At 41.6% G+C, this 19,432-nt stretch overlaps 1 protein-coding gene across 3 annotated transcripts in view; it reads right to left on the bottom strand.

Annotated features, from left to right (window-relative positions):
• Window positions 1–19,432, bottom strand: part of dnai7 (dynein axonemal intermediate chain 7) — a 121,560-nt gene that overhangs the window by 88,582 nt on the left and 13,546 nt on the right. Inside the window, exons 2-8 of one of the 3 annotated variants that reach the window (XM_068058879.1) lie at window positions 19,335–19,361; window positions 16,971–17,073; window positions 15,401–15,492; window positions 7,636–7,740; window positions 5,392–5,529; window positions 4,226–4,372; window positions 1,157–1,260 (exon numbers count right to left, since the gene is read on the bottom strand). In XM_068058879.1, the coding sequence (XP_067914980.1) occupies window positions 1,157–1,260; window positions 4,226–4,372; window positions 5,392–5,529; window positions 7,636–7,740; window positions 15,401–15,492; window positions 16,971–17,073; window positions 19,335–19,361 (716 nt within the window). Of the gene's footprint in view, window positions 1–1,156; window positions 1,261–4,225; window positions 4,373–5,391; window positions 5,530–7,635; window positions 7,741–7,936; window positions 8,125–15,400; window positions 15,493–16,970; window positions 17,074–19,334; window positions 19,362–19,432 lie in introns of those variants that run through there. The other 2 variants (XM_068058880.1, XM_068058881.1) reach the window with 2 other exon arrangements.

Raw genomic sequence — 19,432 nt, 5'->3', positions numbered from 1 at the left:
GCAGGAGCAGCAGCAGAAGGGGGGTCCAGCAGCAGCAGTACTAGGCCCCAGAAGTTATTGCAGCAGCAGCAGCAGGGTCCAAAGGGAGGTCCAGCAGCAGCAGCAGCAGTAGTAGAGAGGGGTCCAGGAGTTACAGCAGCAGTAGAGGAGTCCAGCAGCACTCCAGATTCACTGCATTGGTGAAACACAGCAGTACATGCAGAGCTGGCAGTGTCTGAAAAATGGCGCCAGCAGCTGTGTTCTCGTCAGTTGACACCGCTATCAGCACCTCGTAGCCTGCCCCCATCCTGCAATAGGAAGGACCCTGCGCCTTGGTTATGCTAACTGGCCGGCTGCCGCATGATCACAGTCGGCCGGCCGTACATATGACATGCGGCGATGGCACCGGACCCGCAACGGGCTGTCAAAATTCAGACCGACAGTTCAGGTCTGTGACTTTTCACCAGAACTGAAAAAAGTTAGAAATGTTATAGGGTGTGAGCAAGTGACATGGGGAAGGTGGGAAGAAGAACAAATGGGAAGGTCTGTGATAGGGTGAAGGGCAGGACAGATTAAATAACAAAAGGTTTCAAAGCTGAAGGAAGTGGTAATGGGACAAGTAAAGAAAAAAAAGGTGTCTAGATGAGGTGTGAATGGCAGAATAGCAGCCATCCGAACGCAAAGTAAAGGAATTAAGAAAGAAACAAGAGAAAAACTGAACCAGCAAAAAAACACGAAATAAAATGGGGCAGAGGTTATGATCTAAAATTTTTGAGCACAATGGTGAGTCCAGAAGGCTGTAAAGTGCCCAGTCGAAAGATTAAATAAAAACAGTAAGTGATGGGAATACGCAGCAGATCTGGCAGCATCTATGGAGAGAGAAACAGAGTTAACGTTTCAGGTCTGTGACCTTTTGTTAGAACTCATCGAAAGATGAGGTACTGTTCCTGAAGCTTGTATGGGCTTCACTGGAACACTGTAGCAGGCTAAGGACAGAAAGATCAGAGTGGGAGCAAATTAAAGAACTGAAATGACAGGCAACAGGAAGATCTTTTGTACTATTTTCTGCATATTAATTGAGTCGGTGTCAATCATCAACCCCCACAATAGTATTTCCTCAGCACTCCCAGGTTTCAGTGGAAAAGACCTAGACATTCACCAGCAACAATCTGCATACCTGGGATTTTTGTTGAAGTTTGCCCACAAACAGAGAGTGATGTTCTCATCAGTAACTACTTCTTGCATGTTTCCAGTCTCAATGTCAACAAGATCAACAGCTTTCTAGAAAGAAATGTAAGTTTTTAAATACACAGTGGACCTTTCAATGATTTCAAGGAGCAGCGTATGCATGAAAAAATTGCTGCCAAACCCTCTCATTTTCTTAAAACTACATTAGAAAATGATTGAACATCAAAATACAGCACTTTGTCACTTTTGAATGATATTAACATGACAAAAACGACCCACAACTCTCTGCATCGTCTTTAAACTTTGATAAAAACTTGGGGGTGAAATTTACACTCGATTGCACAGATTTTCTTCTATGCAATTTGCGCCAGATCTGCCAAACCATGCAAAAGATCACAGAATTTCAAGTGCAAATTGAGCTTCCATATACTTTTGTACTCATTTAATAAAGGTTGTGCTAGAATCTGGCTCTGCCCACAACACTTGCCACATCCCCAGATTGAACTAATCACCATTGCCAGCTTCAGTTAATTACGCCTGTTGGCAGGCCTTCGGGTAAATTCTTAAATTTTTTTTAAATGTGCAAGAACAACAATAGCCACATTTTAAAAGTTTTTGAATTTTTTTTAATTTACTGAGAAACTGACTACTGTATACCAATAAAAGTAGTAAATGTTAGTAAGTAGTACATTTTTTGTAAGGTCATCTTCAGTTATTTAACATCAGGTTACTCCCGGGTGGTGGACTGGACATTCTGATTACTGGTAAATACACTTATTTTTTGGGATGAACCCATTTTTAGCTGTATTAATCAAACTACGCCAAGTTACCACTCTTAAATATATCAAGGAATATTTTTAAAGAAAAAAATTATACTTTAAAACGCGGCCCGATTGCGCTGGTTCATTGCAGGCTTTGCGATCAGCAAATGAATTTCAGCAGAAATTTGGAAAAAAAAACTTCTCAAAACTAATGCAGTTTTGGATGGAATTTGCGCCCAGATTGCCAATTGTGCCCAAAACAGAAACTCCAGACTAAGTTCCTTTCGAAACAAGATTGTAGACAGTAATCTCGTGCATACATTATAATTGTTTTAAATTCATTCTTGGGATGTGGAGCTCACTGCAAAAGCTTGCACTTATTGCCCATCCCTAGTTGCCCTTGTACAGCTCAATGGTTTGATGTGGTACTACAGTCGCATACAGGCAAAACCAGGTAAGAACTTCAAGTTTCCTTCCCTAAAGGACCTTAGTGAACCAGTTGGTGTTTTACAACAATCTGTCAGCTTCCTGGACACTCTTTACTTCCAGATTTACAAAAAGAACTGAATTCAAATTCTCAAACTGCTATAGCGGGATTTGAACTCATGGGGTCCAGCTTTATCTCTGTGCAGGTGGGTGGGTCCTAGCAAGATGTAACGATTGGTGTGCCACAGGGATCTGTGTTGGGGCCTCAACTTTTTACAATTTATATAAATGACTTAGATGAAGGGACTGAAAGTATGGTTGCTAAATTTGCTAATGACAAAAAGATTGGTAGGAAAGTAACTTGTGAACAGGACATAAGGAGGCTACAAAGTAGAGGCCTGCTACCCGACCCGAACCCGACGGCACCCGACTTGTGTCGGGTTCAGGTTGGGTCCGGCCCATCTTCAGGGTACCGCTTTCGGGCATGGGTCAGGTCGGGCCAAATCCAGGACGAGTCAGGTCAGGTCGGGCCGGACATACACAGTAAGTGCTCTGCTGGTAAGTATTGAAATTAAAAAACTTACCTGAGCTGGGAGTCCGGGACGAAACTGAGTCTGCACAGTGAGTGAATGACCTCACTATTACGTCATCGCACATGCACTGCAGCTTTGTGGACCTTCCCAGTCAGAAAGTAAGTGAAGGGATGGTCGGGTCGAGATCGGGCTCAGGTCGGGGAATTGAATACAATAGTAGGGAGGTTATGCTTCGCTATACAGGGCATTGGTGAGACCACATCTGGAGTACTGTGTACAGTACTGGTCTCCTTATTTAAGGAAGGATGTAAATACGTTGGAGGCAGTACAGAGAGGATTTACTAGACTAATACCCGGAATGGGTGGGCTGTCTTACGAGGAAAGATTGGACAGGCTAGGCTTGTATCCGCTGGAATTTAGAAGAGTAAGAGGTGACTTGATTGAAACATATAAGATCCTGAGGGGTCTTGACAGGGTGGATGTGGAAAGGATGTTTCTCCTTGTGGGAGAATCTAGAATTAGGGGTCACTGTTTTAAAATAAGGGGTCGCCCATTTAAGACAGAGATGAGGAGAAATTTTTTCTCTCGGGGTTGTGAGTCTTTGGAATTCTCTTCCTCAAAAGGCAGTGGAAGCAGAGTCTTTGAATATTTTTAAGGCAGAGGTAGATAGATTCTTGAAAAGCAAGGGGGTGGAAGGTTATCGGGGGTAGGTGGAAATGTGGAGTAATCAGTTCAGCCATGAACTTGTTGAATGGAGGAGGAGGCTCGAGGGGTCGAGTGGCCTACTCCTGCTCCTAATTCTTATGTTCATATGTTCGTATGTTTTGAATGAGTTAAAATCTTGCCCTTGTTCTCCAGAATACTAGCTCAACAACAACAATAAGAACTTGTATTTATTTATAGAGCGCCAGCAGTGGTGGGAGGAGGCCCTTAAGTGATCATTAATTGGTCACTTAAGGGTCTTAATTGGCCTGGGGCAGAGGAGCTGTTTGCCACCTCCCTCGCCACTGATAAAATAGCTGCGGGGGGTGGGGAGGCGACAGGCATGGCACCCCCTGCCTCCCACACAATCGTACCCACCCATGCCCGCTCCTGGGGGACAAGGGGGCGTTAAATTCCAGCCGTAGTTTGTCACAGTGAATTTTGTTTGGTTAAATCAGCACAATGCAGAAGTCATCACTTGGACTAGCCCAGAGATATCAAACAGCATGACACACATTAGCTCACCCATCATCTATAGGTTAGCCAGCAACCAGATTTGGTTAACCCAGATAGAGAATGTTTAATGCATGTTTTTGTTGCATTTATGAGCCTGCAGTGATTTGCTTAAGCATCTACCTGTAGGAGGATATCAGTTGCTTTATCATTTATGTTGGAGAGTAGTTCCTGAAGATCCCAAATGGTCTGTTGATACTGGGCTGCAGTCATCTCAGGCAACTCATCAGGTGGAGTGTCGCTTAATAGCATTTCTAATTCATCTAAAAGCTGCAACACATTTCATGAAAGTCACAGGGCAGGTTTAAAACATTTTTCCATGATACAGCACTCAAAAGTCTTAGTTAAGTGCTTCTAATGTCTAAAGGAAACCATTCAAAATATTATGGAAGAAAATAATCTGGAGACTCAACTTTTTGAAAATTTAGTCCAGACATTGTAGAACAGTTTTACTCGCGCAAAGGAAGATGGGAAACCTCTAACCAGCAACAAGAGGTAGTGCTAATTTAAAGAACAAGTCTGGAGGGGGAAATAAGATGTGCATGAAGCAAGCATTAAGAAACGGAAGTGTTGGAACCATAGGAGATGGAAGGCAAACAGTTTCTGAAAATCAGGTCTGGGCATTAGCAGCACAATGGGAGTTTAACAGTGTAGGGATCACAACGACCAAATTTCCATCAAGCACCAGAATTCCTTGTAGATATAGTAGCATTGAATTGTCTCCATGAGGAGTTCAAAGCTATATTTTCATACCAATTACTTCCAAATTATAATGATAGGAACTGATTTAAATATCTGATTTGAAAAGCACATGCTTTTGTGACAACATAATTAAGGGATATTTTTGTTGCACTGAATTAATATTATGGTGATAAAGCTAATCCTGACATTCAATTAGCTTCATACAATATATGAATAATTTGAGACATAACATGGTAAATGCAACATGCTTGGGAGACCAACAGTTCCCAAAGTTTTGCCCCACATGGTTTTTCCTTGTGTCATTACTGGGTCTGTTGAAGATTAAACAATAAGGGATTAATTGCTATGATTAGTCAACAACTCCATTGTCATGGATTGTCTACCAGGATGAGAGAAGGTAAACTAGATGGATCTTGGTCTTTTTCATCTAGTAATTCTTCTGTTCATTGTTGTAACATTATTGTGTGTTCCAGTGTCACATTGCATGAAATGAAAACAAACAAAAACAATTGGCCCAGGGAGATAGAAACTTCTTTGGACCTGACAACAGTCTAAGGATTAAAATATTTATTAAGCTAAGTGCTTACCTGTAATATTGTTCTTCCTCCTTCAAGCAAAGACTTTATGTCTATATTTGGATTATCTTTGGAAAGGTTTATGAAGGTATTAATCTCCTGTGGTATTGTCGGATCGGGGGTTCCATCACACTGCATGTAACGTTGCCACTGAAGGAATAGTAGGCTACTTATTTCAATGGCAATAATTTAGATAAAATATTTACATCACAACCAAAACTGCGATGCTGCAGATCTAAAAGAACTGAAATGCATTTATCTTCAAATTATATATTAATTTGTTCTGAAATTTAAAAATAAATAAAAAGTATCTCTCCCATGAAATGTCTGATGCTGCCCAGTCTTCTTGTGCTCAGGAGGTCCTTTTCTTTCCCACAGTTAACACATTTTTGCTGAAAGTAATACAGAGTGCAGAGGAGATTTATGAGGATGTTGCCTGGACTGGAAAAATGCAGCTATGAGGCAAGATTGGATAGGCTGGGGTTGTTCTCTTTGGAACAGAGAAGGCTGATGGGAGATCTGATTGAAATGTGCAAAATTTTGAGCGGCCTGGATAGAGTGGAGGTCAAGAGCCTACTAACCTTAGCAGAGAGGTCAGTGACTAGGGGGCATAGATTTAAAGTGATCGGTAGAAAGATTAGAGGGAAGATGAGGAAAAACATTTTCACCCAGAGGGTTGTGGGGGTCTGGAACTCACTGCCTGAAGGAGTAGTTGAGGCAGAAACCCTCAACTCATTCAAAGGAGTGTGGATATGTGCATCAAGTGCCATAATCTGCAGGGCCACAGACCAAATGCTGGAAGATGGGATTAGAATGGGTGGATCATTTTTCGGTTGGCACAGACATGATGGGCCAAGTGACCTCTTTCTGTGCCTTAAACTTTCTATGATTTCTATGATTTGAAACTAAACAACTGCTAGGTTTGTGAATTACCATGTATGTATACATGAGAGGAGTATATTTTCAAATTTCAGACATGAACATCTACCTACTCATTCATTAAAAATGTAAAACTCTTCAGCCAGTCTCCTGGCTCCCTGTATGCTTTACAGGGGCCAGGTGGGGCAGGGCGGGGAGGGCGGTGGTGGTGGTGGAGGGAAGGGTGCGGAGGTGGTGGTTGTGGGCTTGTGGCCAGAGTTCTTGTGTGGCTGTGTCAGACTTGTTCCTGACTGTGTTAGAATTTCATGGGTTTAAGTCCCACTCAAGAGACTTGAGCACAATATTCAGGCTGACACTGAAGTGCAGTGCTGAGGTGGCATTTTTTGGATGAGACGTTAAACCTAGGCCCTATCTGACCTCTCTGACGGACGTGAACGATCACATTGCACTATTTCAAAGAAGTGCAGGGAAATTCTCCCTGGTGTCTTGGCCAATTCTTATCCCTCAATCAACTTCACTAAAAAGCAGATTATCTCCCTATTACCATACTGCTGTTTGCTGGAGCTTTGTGTGCAAAATTGGCTGCTGCATTTCCTATGTTACAGCAGTGACAACAGTTCAAAAGTACTTCATTGGCTGTGAAGCACTTTAGGATACTCTGAGGTCATGAAAAATGCTTTTAGCAGCAAGTCGTTCACATTTTTTTCAAAAACTAGACTTTTCCCCAGAGGAAAAGGGGACTATCAGCTGGGATGTCATTGCCAGGCTGCTCCTATGTAGCTTCTTGTGGTCAGAGGATTTGGGAGCAATCGCTTCAGCTAGAAATGAAGTGTTGCCAGAGAAGTAAGCTACAGAGAGTGATAAAAACAAAAATAATTAAATGGGAACCCAAAAAGCAAATATATTATTGTCATGGGAAAAGGTAAGAGAACCCTATTTCACTCCATAGCCTAAAGATAAAGGAACATAGGAATAGGAGGAGGCCATTCAATTAGACCATGGCTGATCTGCATCTTAATTCCATCCACTTGGTTTGGTTCCACATCCCTTACAGAATAAAATTGAAATTTTCAATTGATCCCCAGCCTCAACAGATTTTTGGGGGACAGAGTTTCAGGTTTTCACTAGACTTTGTGTGAATAAGTGCTTCCTGACATCAGCCCTGAATGGCCTAATTTTAAGGTTATGCCCTCTTATTCTAGTAGTTTCTTTTTATCTCCCTCTCAAAGCCTTTAATCATCTTAAACACCTCAATCTTATAGAAAAATTTTATTTTGTAACATCATTGTATTCAAGATTACCTTACCAACACCTGGTAATCTTTTAAAATCAAAGCAGTACAAGCCTAGACTAGACAACACTGTTGAGAAACATTACCTTATTCATTTCTCTGAGACTTCTGTGCACTTTCTGAACAGCAAGCCCATTTCTTTCCAAAATTTGGAAAAGTTCAGGCAGTTCATTGTCTTTTCGTTCCTTATCCTGTTTGAGGTGAAAACAAAATCAAATCCACATTAACTACATTAAAAAAATACTCTGATATATAAGTTAAATTTCATCAGTACCAAATATATTTTGCCAACATTTCTAAAGAAAGCAGTTGAAGAAAGATTGTTTGACAATTTGCTCAACTCCTCTCAGCAGACCATGCAAAATGTGCACTGTCATTGATTCTTACCTAACTCCAATGCATATAATCGGCAGGAAACAAGCTGCTTTTCTTTGTGGTACCAATTTTACATTTTCAATCAGTATACAATATATTGCAAGCAAAATAAATTGTGAAGACAATAGCTGAACTCCTATGGCATTGTACATGGATAGTCCAAGTCCTGGAGTATACTTGTGATGTTTAGCTGCACAGATGGCCACAGCCCTTATAACCACAGCTCAGCTGCTCCTACTAGATAAGTCATTTATATAGGCACACAGTAAAGTCAATTAGATGTTAATTGCTGAAGGACGTTTCTCAAGACTGGCTGCTATTTGTAAACAAAAACAGAAAATGATGGAAATATTTAGCAGATCTGGCAGCATCTGTAGAAAGAGAAACAGAGGTAATGTTTCAGGTCAATGACCTTTCATTAGAACTAGGAAGAGTTAGAGATGTAATAGGTTTTAAACAAGTGAAAGGAACTGCTATTGACCTCATCTTCTCTGGAGATCTCCCCCCCGCCCCCCCCCCCCCCCCCCCCCCACCATGGCCTTCAACCTCATTGTCTCCCAACCCTGAACATCCTGCTTCTACCTACTTCCCAAGATCCACAAACACGATGGCTCTGGTACAGCCATAGTTTCAGCCCATTCCTGCCCCACTAAACTGATTTCTTCCAATCTTGACTCTATTTTCTCTCCCCTTGCCCAGTGTCTTCACACCTACATCCGTGACTCTTCTGATGCCTTCCATCGTTTTAACAGTTTCCAGTTTCCTGGCCCTAACCATCTCCTCTTCACCAAGGACCTCCAATCTCTCTACACCTCCATTTCCCATCAGAACGGTCTGAGGGCTCTCCGCTTCTTCCTTGAACTGAGGCCCAACCAGTCTCCATCCACTACCACCCTCCTCTGCCTGGCTGAACTTGTTCTTACATGGAACAACTTCTCCTTCAACTCCACTCACTTCCGCCAAATAAAAGGTGCTGCTATGGGAAAGTGTCTTTTTGTGGGATAAGTGTAACTTTCTTTGTTCCAGTCCTACTCAGGCGCCTTCCCGCACCTCGTTTTCCGGTATATTGATGACTGTATCGATGCCGTTTCCTGTTCTCGTCCTGAACTGGAAAATTTTATCAACTTCGCTTCCAATTTCCACCCTTCCCTCACCTTCACATGTTCCAAATCCAACTCTTCCCTTCCCATCCTCAACTTCTCTCTCTACAATTCTGGGGATAGGCTATCAACCAAAATTCACTATAAGCCCACTTTTTCCCACAGCTACCTTGACAACACTCCCTCACACCCCATTTCCTTAAAGGACTCTTTTCCATTCTTCCAGTTTCTCCGTCTCCTTTGCATCCATTCTGACGATGCCACCTTCCACACTAGTGTTTTCGATCCATCTTCCTTTCCCTCAATCAAGGAATCCCCTTCCACCATGGTTGACAGGGCCCATGACCGTGTCCATTGCATTTCCTGCACTTCTGCTCTCACCCCTTCCCCTCCCTCCCTCCCAAAGCCATGATAGGGTTCCCCTTGTCCTCACCTTCCACCAGCCTCCATATTCAATAGATCATCCTCTGCCATTTCCGTCACCTCCAGCATGATGTCATACGAACATACATATGAACAGACAAATTAGGAGGAGTAGGCCACTCGGCCCCTCGAGCCTGCTCCACCATTCAGTAAGATCACGGCTGATCTGATTGTAACCTCAACTCCACATTCCCGCCTACCCCCAATAACCTTTCACCCCTTTGCTCATCACCAAATACCTCCCCTTTCAGCATTCCAAAGAGAGATTCACTCCACAACAACCTGGTCCACTCCTCAATTACCCCCAACACCCCCTCCCATTCCCACGGCACTTTCCCATGCAAGTGCAGGAGATGCAACACCTGTCCTTTTACCTTCTCCCTTCTCACCATTCAAGGTCCCAAATACACCTTCCAGCTGAAACAGTGATTTACTTGTACCTCTTTCAATTTAGTATATACATATTCACTGCTCACAATGCAGCCTCCTCTACACTGGGGAGACCAAATGCAGACTGTGTGACCACTTTGAGGAACACCTCCATTCAGTCCTCAAGCATAACCCCAAGCTTCCAGTTCGCTGTCATTTTAATTCTCCACCTTGGTCCCACTCTGACCTTTCTGTCCTTAGCCCGCAGCAGCATTCCAATAAAGTTCAACGTAAGCTCGAGCAACAGCATCACATCTTTCGACTGGGCACTTTACAGCCTTCAGGACTCAACACTGAGTTCAAAAATTTTAGATCATAACCTCTGCTCCCATTTTGTTGCATTTGTTTTGCCGGTTTGGTTTTTTCACTCATTTCTTTCTTAATCCTTTATTTTGCTTTTGGACAGCTACAATCGTGCCAGTCACACCTCCTCTAGTCACATCTTTTGTTTCTTTACTGGTTCCATTACCACTCCCTTTGCCTATGCAGCATGAAACCTTTGTCATTTAATCTCTCCTGCCCTTTACCCTCTCACAGATCTTCCCTTTTATTCTTCCTTACCCTCCCCATTTTTACTTCTCAAAACCTAGTACGTTTTAACTTTTCTTAGTACTGATGAAAGGTCACAGACATGAAATGTTAACTCTGCCTCTCTCCAGAATGCTGCCAGACCTGCTGAGTATTTCCAGCATTTTCTGTTTTTATTTAAGATTATGCCCACTTGTTCTTGATTCCTCCACCAGAGAGAATAGCTTCTCTTTATCTACACTATTGAATCCTTTGATCATTTTAAACACCTCGATTAGATCACCCCACAATCTACAAAAAAGAGCTCCCTCACTGTGTCAGTGTAACACTTTTGTTTTCCATTTTCCAAACATAGTGTGACCTCTCTGAGTGAGGTTGCTATTACTGCTTAATTAGTGACATTTGGCACTTAGGCCCATGCCCACTAGGGACTGGATTGGGAATGCCAAAATTAATTTCACATAGGACCCTCACAATGAGCAGACTGAGGAGACTTTCAGCTCATGAATTAAAGCTGAAATTGAACCCAGATTCCAGAAGTGAAAGGCCACTACATCACACAATTCACCCAGATCAATGCATCTGCACCCCTCATTTATTCTATTCCTCCACTTCATAGAGGGGTTTACCATTCAGGTGATAGGTGTCAGTCTTGGCTCAGTGGTAGCACTCTTGCCTCTGAGTTAACAGGTTGTGACTTGAATGATGCGGCACCAGCTACTTGAACACATAATCTGGACTGAGTGCTGCACTGTCGTAGGCGCCATCTTACTGATTAAATGCTAAACAAAGATCCAGTCTGTTCTCAAAGGCAGACACAAAACATCCCATGACACAACCAAAGAAGACTTCTCTCTGGCATCCTGGCCAACATTTATTCCTCAATCAACATCCAAAGCGGATGATCTGATGATTTATTTGATTGCTAATTGTGGGAACTTGCCATGCGCAAATTAGCTGCCACACTTCCCTACATTACAGCAATGACTACACTTCGAAAAAGTACTTTTTTGGCTGTAAAGTATTTTGGGACAGCTTGAGCTCAAGAAAGGCACTGCATCCTTTTTTTCTATATGTCTATTTCCCTGCTCTTTTTCCCCAAAATGTACTATTTTGCATTTATCTAATTTCAACTGTTTTTGCAGTATATCTGTCACAATTTGCCCTTAAACTTTGACAGGTATACCATTAAAACATATATCTGAACTGAAGACTAGACATAAAGTGCTTATTTATGATTGTTCTTCAGTGAACTGGCCAAGTAATGTATTGAAAGCAACAACACACCAAAATCACATGCCAGAAACTTAAGCTCTACTAAACACTGATGGACAAAATTACAGATTTTGTAGATGCATTTTATAAATGTGTGCCAAAACAACCTGGCCTTATACTGCAAAAGGCACATGAAAAGGGGAAATATTTTACTGAACTAAATAACTGAGCAGAAAAATAAACAATCAAAATCACTGACGTGCAAATCTGATATAATTCTTGACATCAGTAAATCATTACCATTCCCAGGTTATGCTTTTCTTAAAGGGGAAGGGCACTCTAAAATTAGTCATAGAGTCATGGAGTTATACAGTACAGAAACAGGCCCTTCGGCCCATTGTGTCTGTGCTGGCCATCAAGCACCTAACTATTCAAATCCTATTTTCCAGCACTTGGCCCGTAGCGTTGTATGCTATGGCATTTCAAGTGCTCATCTAAATACTTCTTAAATGTTGTGAGGGTTCCTGCCTCTACCACCTGTTCAGGCAGTGCATTCCAGATTCCAACCACCCTCTGGGTGAAATTTTTTTTTCTCAAATCCCCTCTAAATCTCCTGCACCTTACCTCAAATCTATGCCCCCTGGTTGGCAGGACACTGAAAGGTACTGTGCTGGGGAGCATCACATACCGGGTAACAGAACCTGTTTCTATCATTGCTATTAAAAAAAAATTAACAGGAACATTGTTGAGAAAAATGGTTAGTCTCCAAATAGAAGTATCAATTTAGTAGCAACTTAGACCTCTTTTCCCCCACAAAGGCTGCAGATGCTGAGATAATTGGAGCTTTAAAGAGTGAGATTGATAGATTGTTATTATATCAGGGATAGGGAGCAAAAAAGGGGAAATGGAATTAAAGTGCAGATCAGCCATGATCTAGTTGGATGGTTGAACAGGATTGAGGGGTTGAATGGCTTACTCCTGCTTCTATGTTCCTCGTCTAAGATCAACCACACTTAACAACATCAATCATGCGTGTTAAATGCATTCTGTGGGGTCTGTGTAGATACTCTTCATAGAATCATAAAAATTTATAGCACAGGATGTCATTCAGCTGAAAAAGAGCTATGGCACTACAAGTTCATATTCAAGTATTTTTTAAACACGATGAGGGTTTCTGCCTCTACCACTCTTTCAGACACCCACCACCCTCTGAGTGAAAAAATATCCCCTTCACTCCCCTCTAATCCTTTTACCAAGTATTTTAAATCTATGCCCCCTGCTAAGGAAAATAGGTTATTTCTATCCACTTTATCTTGGCCACTCATAATGTTATACACCTTAATTAAAAGTCCCCTCAGCCTCCTCTGTTCCAAAGGAAACAACCCCAGCCTATCCCACCTTAAGTCATAGCTAAAGTTCTCCAGTCATAATTTCATAATATTTTCATAAATCTCCTCTGTACCCTCTCTAGTGCAATCACAACCTTCCTGAATTCAGTGACCAGAACTGTATGCAATACTCCAGCTGTGACCTAATTAGTGTTTCATGCAGTTATAGTATAACCTCCCTGCTTTTACATTCTATGCCTCAGCTAATAAAGGAGAGTATCCTGTACGCCTTCTACCTGTCCTCTTGATAATTGTCAGCAGAGAACCTCCTTGTGACTCCTTTCTGGAGAAATGTCTTCTATGAATAGGTTCTTCAAATGAATTTCTAACAAAGTGCTATTGATAAATACAAATTTGCCATCTAAGGGTAAATACAGTGTAGATGTTCCTGGTATAAACAAAATAAAGTTAAAAGAAAGGATGGAACAAGAAAAGGCCAATCCAGCCCATTCCTTTCACAGATTATTTCTATTATGGACTCTACCAAAATGATTTAGTCTCCTGATTAAAAGTGCTGCAAAATCTTCAGAGGTGGACTTGAACTTACAACCTCCTGGCTCAAATATGAGAGTGCTACTACTGGGACAAGGCGAAGAGTCTACTGGGACTAGATGTGAGTGATGTTGAACAAGGGCAATGTTGCCCTCAGCTTTGAGCTGCTCAGCATCATTCACCATCCAGGCTCGTACATGGAAAATGATGACTTGAGTTAGGGCATGTGCATGTGGATCCATATTCCAGGATTGCCCATTATCATATGTCATGATGGAAACACTCTCCCTATTAAGGTACTGGGCAAATTGTGCATAAGTCAGACCAGCGTATGTCACATATGAACCAATGAAAGTGCCAACTCCCCAGTGGTGATTTACTTTTAAGCATCATAAACAATTTACAAATAATGGAGCAGAACTTTCAACTGCTGCAGGGGCTGTAAAATGGGTGGTAGTGGATTAATTACCCCTCATGTACATTGCCCAATTTTCTTTCCCATTGCCTCTGGCATAACCAGTAAGGATTTAACTCTGAAAGCTTTATGTGAAACCTGTTTTGGAACAAGGAAAAAATTCCTAAATAAAAATAACACAGCTGACAGACATTCGGTGGTAGTGGGATGGGAAGTGTGAAATGCCTTTCATTTAAGAGGTATGATTTTAATCATCTGGAAACATCAAATGAAACTGTGAAGATTATATTTCACTTTATAGCTGTGCTTCTTCCTTCATGACGGTCATATAAGAGAACGGAGAGAAAAAATACATTTTAGAAATAGTTGGATAATAATATAAACAAAAATACTGACTTAGGAAGTCAATGAAAAGGAGAATCGGACAATCTACGATTGGGTGTTTAAGCCCTCACAGAAGTTTCTCTTTTCTTACAGAAGGTTCCTCCCTTTTTTTCTAAACTTTGCGCCTTCAGCCAGTGATTAGGTGCAGCAAAGATCAACAGGATGTAGTTTTTGGTCTTCACAGCCTGGATGTTAAGCATTCCCTGGGCACAGCACAGAGGGAAATCTGCCGGCAGACACATGTCTGTTATAGAATCTACTTGATTTTTCTTCCACTCAGTTAAATGGGAGGAAAGTCAGGTGGGTTTTATTATGCGCGCACAACCTATCCCATCCAATTTTCTTCTCTGTGCTCCCTCCACCCAGACAATGTTTAGCACCCAGCCAGCAAATACAGCTATCTTTGTAACCTCCTCCATCTTTGCAGTCCTCTGAAATCTTTGCGCTCCTCCAATTCTGGTCTCTTGTGCATCTCTGATTTCCATTGCCCACCTTTGGCAGCCATGACTTCAGCTGTCTATGCTTTAAAGTTCCTTTTTTCCTCCCTAAACCTCTCTGCCCCTCTATCCTCCTTTCAGATGGTCAGTAAAGCCAGCCTCTTTGGCCAAGCTTTTGGTCACCTGCCCTAATATTGCTTTAAGTGGCTCAGTGTCAAACTTGTGAAGTTCTTGTGAAATGCCTTGGGACGTTTTACTAAATTAAAGAGGCTATATAAATACAAGTTGTTGTTGAAAATCTACACGACACATTTTATTATAGATGTAAATTTCACAAATTTAGATACTAAACAACATTTAGATGACATATTTTGGCTTCCTATCACAGTCGACGGGCTGAATGCCTCCTTCTGCACTGTAACAATTCTGTGATTAGCTTAAGAATTTGGGAGGTTCAAATGGGGGATGGTGCAGCAATGCTTTGGGGAGTGAAATTTAGGACAAAACAGGGGATAATGAATCAGCAGCCAGTCATACACCACTTTCCCCAGCAACCACCCCCCCACCCCACCATTTTCTTTTCTATTAACTTCATGACTAATTTCAACCCCTTCATCTCTTCATTTGTTTCAGATGTTGAGTACACTCAGTAAAACAGTACAAACCGCTGCAGCAATCCTTGCTCTCTCTTCATCTTCAAGTCTCCGTTTCTCAAGTCTCTCTTGCTCCAAGTGTTCAGCTGCTAGCCTTATCTCCTCTGTTAAATATGAAATGTTTGTTAGTTCTTGCAGATAATGTGAAGTTATTCTCTCCACTGTGATGAGAACATTTTAAAAGACTTGTTTTACTCCTTTCTTTTCACATGAACACCCCACCCTGCACTCCTCTCTATCTGCACCTGGGCCAATTTTCAACCCAGTTTTTGGGATGGAACAGGGTGGTAGCATGAAATTGCTCCACACAAATCACTTACCATCCCACTTCCTGCACTGCGCCAACCACTACCATTTTGTTGGGGTCCTTGAGATAGGTGGCCCAGGCAGCTGGCAGAAGCAGATACACACTGGTGTGATAATCAGGGTCCTATGGTGTAAGCAGGTACATCCCAAGACCTTCTTCCAAACTGGTTTCACTAGGCATGCTGCAGACTCTGCAACCAGCATGCTTATGGCCACTGTCTATTACAGTGAATTTCCTGCCTGCTTCGGACGGAAGGTTTAAATGCCTGCTCTAGTTTGACTGGAAGAAATGACAGAATTTAAAACCATCAGAAATCTAGCTGAACTCATTTCTACTGGATTTCACAACATGTACTGCACCATTTCTGGTGTTAAGATGAAAATCAGCCCCACTGGTGTTGTTCCCATTTCTGCACAGACAGGAATGTGCACAGAGAAGTATTGTAACAGTGCAAGACAGCATTATGTGCAGCCTCCTGTTTGGTGTCAACTATGGCTCATTTGGTAGCACTCTCACCTTTGAGTCAGATGGTTGTAGGTTTAAGTATCACTCCAGAGATTTAAGTGCAAAATCCAGACTGACATTCCCAGTCTAGTACTGAGGGACTGCTGCACTGCCGGATGTGCCATGTATTGGATGAGATGTTAAACTAAAGCTGAGTCTACCCTTGCTGGTGGGTATAAATGATCCCTTGGTACTATTTGAAGAAGAGCAGGGGACATCTCTCTCAGCCAACATCATTAAATTGCATCACAGTTTATCAGATCACTATCACATTGCTGATTGTGGGAGCTTGCTGTGCACAAATTGGCTGCTGTGTTTCCGATGTTATAACAGCGACCACATTTTAAAAGCAGACAGTTGGCTGTAAAGTACTTTGAGATGTTTTGTTCTAAAAGGTGCTACATAAATGCACACCTTACTTTTTTCCCATATTTTACTGACCTCAGAAGGCTGACTGCATCCTACCAGCTCTGATTCCAGCGTTCAACCAACAGAGGTACCTGTATTACCGGCACAAGAGAAGATGCCAAGCTATCCATCTTCCAATTTTTTCTCTCCCTCCCATCAGAGCTTGTCAGGAGATCATTCGATGTGATGGATTTTTAACTGTCTTCTGATGTGGCCATGAAAGTCACACAGTTGTATAAAAAACACTCAAGATCAAGGTTCACCACCACCTTTTTCAGGCCAACTAGGGATAGATAACAAATGCCAATCTTGCCAGTGACCCCCACATCCCAAGAATGAATTAAAAACAAAAGAGGCTTTTACCATCTTCCAAGCGCTTCCTCTCCTCTTCTTGTTTGAGATGTTTTTCTTCAGCTCTGGTAAGTCTCTGTCCCTTTTTTGAGGTAGCTGAGCTCTTAACGGAGGACTTGAAAGAAAGATATACCAGCAGAACATCTGTTTTATACAATTGAAAGTCAAAGCAGTAATCTCTAATGCAGAATATGTGCTTGGTACAACGGTATAGGAATACAGTGCAGACCTTTTAAACTTCATATTTTGGCTTTTAGGCTGTGGTTTAAAAAAATATCTGGGTAGGGTTGGGGGCTACAGAAGTCACAGTAGTTGTTATGCCCTCCTTTTTTAGTTCCCACACAACATACACCCCACAAGAGTGCCCTGTTTCTTTACCAATGTCTGTGACTAGGAGGTAACTAGAATCTCTGGAGACTTTCCTTGTAATTTATCATAAGACAAATTTTACCACATCTATGATGCAGTCAATCAGGATACGTCTTTACCCACACCACCTCCACCCTGCCCCAGCACACCACCAGGCTGCAGTTTCAAATGATTGATAGTGGAAAAACATGTTTAATGGGAAATTTACGTTAAAGCAGGAGAATTTTAAATGCATTCTATATAGGATAGCAGTTTTTCGGAGAGAAACAGGGATCGACTTTCTGCTTATTTCCCTTGTTATATCAGTGCAATCCGGGCAGAATCAGCCAAACCAATGCAAAAGATCAGGGAATTTTAAACGCAGATGAATTACACCCAAAACCACTTGCGTTTGTCATTGCCGCGATCTTTCATGCTGGTTCAAGATCCAGTTCACCCACGAAACGTCCCAAGCCCCTAGGTCAAAATTGCGCAATTCCGCCCAATTGAACTGGTTCAGGAAGGCTCTTCAAATTGTGCTTATTTTCTTAGATGCACGGGCACTAGTTGGCACATTTTAAAAGTTATTTCATTATCAAAAAATATTTAATAAGGTGTGCACCAATTAAACTATTAAATGGTTTGGTATAGTTTTTTTAAAAGTCAGTTTTAGTGATTTTAAATCAGGTTACTCATAGGTGGAGTACTGGACACCTAATAAATCTATTTTCAGCTGCATTACTAAAACTGCTCCAGGTTACCACTCCTAAATACATCAAGGAATATTTGTTAATGGAAAGGAAAAAAAGGAACTTTTTTATGCTGCCCAGTTGCATTGGTTCATGGAAAATTTTATGTTTGTGATTATGCAAATGAATTTCAGCAGAAACTTGAAACTTGACCTAACTAGTGCAATTCCAAGAGCGGAAATTCTACCCCACAATGTTTATGCACTCATCAATGTGAACAGAGCAAATACATGCCAACTATTAAAAATATACTATCTTATGACTCTGGGCGGTGAACTCCAAGAATGTAATTCAGAAATTAAATTGGTGCTTAAAGAGCTCACGGATTTAGGCACATGTGCACTAGAATTTTCAGGGGAAGAAATTCATTCACGTAGTACCGCTTCTTCATTGATATCAATGCTCACAGTATGCGGGCCGCACAAGTGGCAGCCAGTGGCTCTGCTCGCCCTGGGGAATAAACAAATGTCTTCCCCTCAATGTTTTTGGACAGGCACACAGACTCCATCTAATGGCTGCTGTGGCTACCTGATGCCACTGTGTTTGATGATGCCAACTGTCACTGAAACCAATACCTCAATGGTCTGTCTCTTATATATGCTAATTCTTCTGCAGCAACATTGCTCATAGAGAAAAATAAAGAAAAATATTGGTTTGCATTACTCTTCCCAAAAGCAGGTATGGCTTCTTAAAAAAAGGCCTGACCATACAAGGAAACCTTTCTCCCTCCTGTGATCAGCATGAATGAAATCCTTCACAAAGCCTGCGACAAGTAAGTGCTCGGTAATAAGTACATAACTGGAAAAAAAAAGTAGTCCCTTTGAAATGGCAACACAATTGTTATTGCAACTGGTTGACTGAATGGCTGCAAGTGCTGGCCGATGGACTTCCCAAAAAAGCCACCCTCTGCCAACCAATCGGGTGGCTCAAAAGTGACCCTTCTTTTATTATTAGTATCACTCCAAATGTAAAGGGAAAAAACACTTTTCATAGTCAGAACAGATTACAGTGTTTCCAACTCCTATAACATTACATGATCAAGGGAGAGTTAGAACCTTTAACTTTCAGATGCCAGCATCATAATTCTAAACATATTAACAGTTTTTCTTAATATCCCTCTTTCCAAAACACAGCTTCTCTCTGAACGTTACTCCTCTTCACGTGCATATATATATGCCAGGGAAAACTACGGGATAGAATCTAATAACGGCAGTAAAAGAAGTCTAAATCTATAATGGCTGTATCAACACACTACCACTATACCTGCCTGTCTCCATACCATTTTTTTCTTTTTTTGCTTTAATGCCTGGCACCAGAAAGAAAAGAAAAGAGAATCAGTGAGATATTTCGGAAAGAATCAGACAGCTTACAAGTTAC

This window comes from Heterodontus francisci, chromosome 27 (assembly GCF_036365525.1).
Source record: "Heterodontus francisci isolate sHetFra1 chromosome 27, sHetFra1.hap1, whole genome shotgun sequence".
NCBI lineage: Eukaryota > Metazoa > Chordata > Chondrichthyes > Heterodontiformes > Heterodontidae > Heterodontus > Heterodontus francisci.
Note: the sequence above shows the minus strand (reverse complement) of the source record. Positions and strands in the feature narration are given on the sequence as shown.